This window comes from Populus euphratica, unplaced genomic scaffold (genome assembly GCF_000495115.2).
Source record: "Populus euphratica unplaced genomic scaffold, PopEup_1.0 scaffold2910.1, whole genome shotgun sequence".
Classification (NCBI taxonomy): domain Eukaryota; kingdom Viridiplantae; phylum Streptophyta; class Magnoliopsida; order Malpighiales; family Salicaceae; genus Populus; species Populus euphratica.
This window is the reverse complement of record NW_011502760.1, coordinates 9150-16696: the sequence shown is the minus strand read 5'-3', so window position 1 is coordinate 16696 and position 7547 is coordinate 9150. Positions and strand designations below refer to the sequence as shown.

Sequence of the window (7547 nt, the reverse complement as noted above, 5' to 3'; positions counted from 1 at the left end):
TCTGAGATATATAACTTTAGATATGACTCAATTACCCAACAGTGTTCCGGTTTGGGTTGCACCGACATCTCTTTTCTAAGTTTGGCCATCTCTTTATCCTTGCAATTTAAGTTCTTCAAGTAATCAATCAATCCTTTTCTTTATGTGATAGGCCTGCATTAAAAATAGACATTTACCACAAATTATAGGTATCTTATATTATTAGATGCATTGAAAATGAGTTGGAAAATAACTTATTAATGTTTTATTTTTCTCAAGTTTATTAAAATAATGAACAAATCTTACGAATTAAAAGTTTGAAGAAGAATGAAATTGAAAAACAATATAATTTCATAAATTATCTCAAATAAAATAATAGAGATCAAATATAAAAAATAAAAGAATAAAAGATAAAGAAATTAAAATAATAATAATTAATATTTCATAAATTATTTCAAATAAAATAAGCAATAATCAAAAGAATAAGGATCAAATTTGTTAGATAAAAAATTTCGATAAAAAAATGATAAGAAAAAAGCAAATAACAATTATAAAAATAAGGACCAAAGTTAATATAAAAATTAAATTTTAAGAAATAAAATTAAAAAATAAATATTTAAAACAAAATATGTATAACAATCAAAAGTTTAAGGATCAAATTTGATATAATCAGCAAATAATATAATATTTCTAAATTTTTCACAACTTCTAGAAAGTGTTTTCAACTCAAATTTTATAGGGAAACACTTTTCTGAAAACCAAGCTAAATTTTTCTTTGGCTAGAAAGTGTTTTCTATTGACCAACTTTTTTAATGACAGATAAACACAGAAAAATTTGGAAAGTGAAATTAAAAAATAAATATTCAAAACAAAATATATTTAACAGTTAAAAGTTTGAAAATCAAATTTGATATAATTAGCAAATAATATGACATTTCTAAATTTTTTATAATTTCTGAAAAGTATTTTTCAGTTAAATTTTTTAGAAAAATATTTTTTAAAAAATCAAGTTAAATTTTTTTAACTGAAAAATATTTTTTATTGATTAATTTTTTTAATAATAAATAATTAAACATTAAAAAATTTAAAAAATAATTTTTAAAAAATCGAAACAACAATGCATTACCCGACCTGCCGCGCCCCATTTTATTCTTACGTCTCCTCCAAGTCACGTCAAAATATCCATCCGTCATAAACCCTAAGACCATCTTCTCTCAAAACCCAAAAAACCCACTTCTCCTCTCTCACAGTCACCTTCTTCCACAATGGGTAGCAGCCAAGCAGCGGTTTCCTTTCTTAACAACCTCGCTCGCGCTGCTTTCGGTATCGGCGCCGCCGCTACCGTTCTCAACTCCTCTCTTTACACAGTCGATGGAGGCCAACGCGCTGTTCTCTTTGACAGATTCCGTGGAGTCATTGACACTACCATCGGCGAAGGGACTCATTTTCTTATCCCTTGGCTTCAAAAGCCATTTATCTTTGATATCCGAACACGCCCTCACACTTTCTCTTCTGTCTCTGGTACTAAAGATCTCCAGATGGTCAATCTCACACTCCGTGTTCTCTCTCGTCCCGAGGTAATTCATAAAATCAAAATCATTTTATGTATGTTTTTCCTTTTGATTGAAATGGATGGAAATGGGTATTGCTTGATTCGATGGTTTTTCAAGGGTACTTTTTTGCTGTTTTGCTTTGTTTTTTCAGATAAGCTTTTTCTTCTTCTTTTTTTTGTTGGGTTTGTGTTGATTTTAGCTAGTGAATTAGTTTTACTTGGTTTCGAGATGCATTTAATTGGTTTTAGCTATGCAGCAAAGAAAGGAGATGCATTTAGTCTGTGATTTTATTATTTTCTGTTGGGCAAAGTGTGTTCCAGTGGTATTTAGAGGGGTTTTGTGCTGTTTTTTTAATGTGCTGTATATGATTCTGTTATCTAGAAAAACTTGGTTTTGAGACTGGTGTATAATTTAGATTGCTTGCAAAAAGAAAGAGGAGATTAATTCAGCTTGTCATTTTATTTGCTCAGTTGAGCTTTTCAATCATCGATTGAGATTTTGGCTTAGAAGCGAAGCATGTGGCTGTGGAAATTGAGGACTGAAGTTTTCTATTTTTCACTCATTTCTTCTTCACTATAGTCAGAATTAATCAGGTTCTTAAATGGTGACTGTGAATGCTTGTATTTTCATTTTGTGAAAATTTGATGGAAGAAAGGTTATTTTGAGCAGGTGTCACGTTTGCCCCATATCTTTCAACGTCTTGGGCTTGAGTATGATGAGAAGGTGCTTCCTTCGATTGGCAATGAGGTCTTGAAGGCTGTTGTTGCACAGTTCAATGCTGACCAACTCCTCACTGAACGTCCCCATGTGTCAGCTATGGTCCGTGACTCGCTTATCAAGCGTGCAAGAGACTTTGACATTGTGATGGATGATGTGGCTATTACCCATTTGTCTTATGGAGTGGAGTTCTCAAGGGCTGTGGAGCAGAAGCAGGTTGCTCAGCAAGAGGCAGAGAGGTCCAAGTTTGTTGTCATGAAAGCTGACCAGGAGAGAAGGGCTGCAATTATCAGGGCGGAAGGTGAGAGTGATGCTGCTAAGCTGATCTCTGAGGCAACAACAAAGGCTGGTATGGGGTTGATTGAATTGAGAAGGATTGAAGCATCGAGGGAAATTGCTTCAACTCTGGCCAAGTCATCCAATGTGGCGTACCTTCCTGGTGGTAACAACATGCTTCTGGCCCTGAATGCAAACCGTTGAATAGGTAATTTCTATTTTTTTACCTACATTTGGATGCTTGAATTCGCCTGTGGGAGTGGGATTGACGTTTGGTTTCACCACTAAAATTTAGTGGTTGGCAATGGAAATTTTATGCTGCTGCTTGGTGACTAGTATTAATGCTTTTTATCCCTTGTTTGGGTGCTTGAATTTGGCTCTGGTATTCGAATTTATTTTTTCTTTTCACCTCTTGGATTTATGAGTTGGCAATGGAGTTTTGATGCTGCTGCATGGTATAATTATTATAAATGCTTTCTATCCTTATATTGGAATGATGTTTGGTGTTTGCCATTTGAATTTTTGGGTTGGCAATCAAATTTTAGGCTGCTGCTTTGTGATTAGTGTTAGATGCTATGCCATTCCTATCTTTTGCCACCACATTTCACCCTGAAATCCTCAAGTCAACTGGTTTGTGGTTTCATTTAGCTTCCTCATTCCCTTTATTTCCATGTAAAATGTGGTTGTCAAATTCCTTTCAAGCTAGTGTTAATAAGGTCATGGATCTCAATCCAAATAATCTTGCCTCTTCACATTGTCATTGACTACATCCACTTATTGTCTTAATAATTCTTGATTTCACTTCTATTTCTTGCAGGGGTTTGGTGTGATGGCATTACCTGATTGTGAATTGCAGGGTAGTACTTTCTTTATTAGTATAAAGTCCAAGCAATTTTGCAATTTGGATCTTCACATTGTCATTGAATACATCGACTTATAGTTATCTTCATAATTTTTTATTTCACATCTATTTTTTTGCAGGGGTTTTTGTGTGTTGTGATTTCATTGCTTGTGATTTCATTGCCTGATTGTGAATTGCGATGTAGTATATCTTTGTTAGTATAAATCTTTTGATTTTGTAGAGACTATATATCATTTGAATTTGTTTTAAGATCAAAAGTTTAGAGTTAGGGATTCAGGATCTTATGTTGATCTTATGTTGAAGGGAAAACTCGTGGTTTTTTGTGGTTTTTTTTTTTGTTATATTATGGCTATCATCAGTTATAGGTAACTCAAGGATTTGAATATTAATGTGCTTAAAATATGTGAACGAATGTGGTCCTTGTTGGGTGGCAAGTTTTAACTGTTTAACATGCAATTTAGGGTGCATTTAGGAGTATGATTGCGGTTTTTTTTCAAAGTGATTCACACTCATAAATGCATTAAAATATTATTTTTTATTTTTTAAAAAATTATTTTTAATATGAGTATATCAAAATGATCCAAAAACATTAAAAAAATATTAATTAAAAAAAATTCAAAATTTTTGGGAATGTAGGTTGGACTATATTCTCAAATAGTTTTTTAATTTGATACATTGCCCTTTATCATGATATATAATCGAGACTTCATTTTGGGATATTTGGGATATTTGATTAGGTATTTGTTTCGATTAAAATATTAGTAACTATTACATGAAGAGTTAGTAGCCTGTTGGTACATGGATGCGAGTGTCTATATAAGTTTAGCACCATTACTTGAATTATGGAGTTAGGACTATTCTCTTGCATTGTAGAATAGCTGTTGGTGTGTAGATTATAGTTATTAAACCTGGATTGATTTGATGGGTTAATCTACGATTCGATCGGCCTAGTGGTTGGATTAGTCAAGATAAGGCAAAAGATCGGTCAGTGTAAAAACTTGGTAAAACGTAGTCGTCTTATAACTTAAGCGAACCCAGGCAATACCTATATTTTTGTTTTTTAAATATGTTTTTTTTCCTAGATTTTTTTTATATTTTTTTAATGGGTTGTTAACCCTTTTCAAAGTTCATTATAAATACTAAAAGAATGTTTTATTTTTTCAACATGAGATTTGAAACTCTTTAATGTATATAATTTATTTTTTCAAGAAAAAATTTATTTTTTTAATATGAAATTTGAAACCCTTTAGTATATGTATTATATGTTCATAAGAGAAAAGTTATGTTTTTCCATTGTGTTGAAAATTTTTTTGGTTTAAATACTTTAATTTAAAATAATAATATAATATCTTTTTCAATATGAAATTTGAATGATTTGGAACTTTTTAGTATATATACTTTATATTTATAAACAAATTATTTTTTTAATATGATATTTGAAATTTTTTAGTATATATTTTCTATGTTTTTTTTTTAAAAAATTATGTTTTCAATGTGAGATTTGAAGTTTTTTAATATATGTATTTTATGTTCACAGAAAAAAAATTGTATTTTTTTAATATGACATAAAAAATTTTTTGATATATTTTTTTAAATTTTATTATTTAAAACATATATAGCTTATATGTAAATTAATTGTTTTTTAATTTTTTCATAAGAAATATTAAAATTTTAAATATTTTTTTAATTTTTTGGAGTTGAGCTAAGTTGATTTGTGTAACCTGTGACTCAGCTTCTTGATCGAGTCAACCCTCGTTGGATTTGATAACTATAATGTGAACTTGATGTTTTAGATAATAGTATAAACAATATTTATCAATATAAAAGTTATTTGACTGTCTCTTTTTTCATTTGAGTGATTTTTCTTTATTGTTGTTGTGGATGTTACTAGGGGTGTTATGGTTATGTTTGGTTTGGTTGATGGATGATATTTGTTAAAAATATAACTTGAATTAAATTAAAAACCAGCCTGGTTAGGTCAAGTATGGTGTTTTAACATTAAAAATCAAAAAACTAAAAACTGTCGTTGAAATTTTTTTTTTTAATTTCAAATTTGAAAATAAAAATAATTTTATCCCTGTTTAATTTTTTCATCAGTCGCCTTTAAATTCATTATTGGTTCAACTTTCAATTTCTATTTATCTAAATAGAATACATGAATTTTAATTTTCTTCATTTCAATAAACTAACTTTTTATTATTTTAATAAAATAACTAATTTTTTATTTTTCAATATGATTTTCTTTTAGTGTGAAAACACTTTCTAAAATAAGTTGTGTTTGTATGATATAAATGAAACTATTTTAAATTAAAATAAAAAAATTTTAAGATGTAAACTCCTTTTGTAATCAAATATTTATTATTTTAATTAAATAAATTAATATTATATGATTATAGTGGAAATGTAAAAACTTACAAATATATGTATATATAGAATTTGATTGACAAAATCGAAAAAGTTGGCATATAAAAAAATAAAATTAAAAGTTTAATTGAGAAAAACTAAAATTTAGTGCCCTAACATTGCATTTTTTTTTCCCTTGAGTAAATGTCTAAAGTATACATCATAAAAAATGGAGCAATTAATAGAGTGAAAATTTCGAAAAAAAATGTTGTGCTCAAATAAATAAAAAACAAACTATAATTCATATATTATGTCACATTCGATGAATTATTATGATAGATAAAAAATACAATTAAAAAAAAAGTTATCATATAATTTTATAGCAACTAAAAAATCTTAACTAATCTTCAAAAAATCTTAGATAAAGAACTAATTATACCAAATATAAGATACAAATCTCCCTAGGACATTTTATTTAAGATAAGCTTCTTCTAGTTTGTTTTAAATGATAAAAATACTTAATATGTTTACATGCCAAGAGTTTGTTAGTCATGTGTGTTTGCTATTTAAGGTAAAAAATTATTGGTATTAGACAATAATTTGACCTAGGCCATACAACATGGCTCATTCTTACTTTTGAAATATAAGTATTGGATTTTAGAGGATAATAATAGTTAATTAAGTTTTTCTCTATTTTATATAATCATGTCCAAAATACAGAAGAAAGTCATTACTCCTCATTGACAGGGCTTTATGGGATCACGTTAACACAACCCAAGTCTAATCATAATAATAGTGTATCTATTCTAAAACCCGAAAGTTTCTAAACAAACATTGATAAATTTTAAATAATAATATTTAGAAATAGAGATTAAAAGAATATTTACATAATATGTTTATTTTAAAAAAATATGTTTAAAATTAAGCTCTTCTTAATTCTATTTAATCATGTCCAAAATATGTAAAAAAGTTACTTCTCTTTGACGAGGCTCTATGGGGTCATGTTGACACAACTCAGGTCTACTAATACTAATAATAAAATGTATCTATTTTGAAACTTGAAAATTTCTACACATACATTAGTAAATTTTAAACAATAATATTTACAAACAGAGATTAAAAGAATATTTACATGATATGCTTCTTTTAAAAAAATATGTTGGAAAAATCAAGGGTAAAAAATAATTATGATAACCACTGCCCAACGTCTTTAAAATACTTATAGTATAAAGAAATTAGAAAAAAATATTTTTCTCTGGCTTTGTATAATAAATTTGTAAAGAAAAGAATGTTTTTTTATGCAAACTTCATAGATATAAAGATCCTGAAACCCACAATTAAATAAACCTTTATACCAAAATTATTGCACATATAAGAATAAAATAACCTAAGATAGTATAATTCCGTAACTTAAATAGTCTTATAATTGAAATTATATTTTAGAGAGGCTAGGATAACAATTAACACCCTTTAAGAATCCTATCTAAGCTAGGAGAATCAAATTTGAAATTGATGTCCCTTTGTTTCATTAATTGGCAAGGACAATTTAATTTTAGCTTTAAAAAATCCTTTCTATATAAAGAAGATTGTTCCTCACATTAATCTTCTTTATAGGACTAGGAAACTCTTCAAAATAAGTTGTTGAATATTCTTGTATTATTAGAAAAAGAATTCTTTCCAAATAAGAATTCATAAGTTAAAAAACAATAGATAACAAAACTTGTACAACACTTTTTAACATGTATCGTGACACCTTTCTAAAATTAAATTGACCTATAATAACTCAATTACTAGGACAACACACCATTTTTAATATG

General features: G+C 28.1%; 1 protein-coding gene across 2 annotated transcripts; it reads left to right on the top strand.

Moving 5' to 3' along the window:
* The first annotated feature begins 1129 nt into the window (after positions 1-1129).
* Positions 1130-3821, top strand: LOC105119437 (prohibitin-3, mitochondrial). 2 transcript variants are annotated; one of them, XM_011017577.1, is made up of 4 exons: positions 1130-1556; positions 2202-2733; positions 3343-3382; positions 3507-3821. In XM_011017577.1, the coding sequence occupies exons 1-2, from the start codon at positions 1245-1247 to the stop codon at positions 2727-2729; spliced, it is 840 nt and encodes a 279-aa protein (XP_011015879.1). In that variant the 5' UTR covers positions 1130-1244; the 3' UTR covers positions 2730-2733; positions 3343-3382; positions 3507-3821. The 2 variants fall into 2 exon arrangements, with proteins under 2 accessions (XP_011015879.1, XP_011015878.1); XM_011017576.1 differs by having other exon boundaries at positions 1131-1556; positions 3343-3821.
* Positions 3822-7547: the final 3726 nt, after the last annotated feature.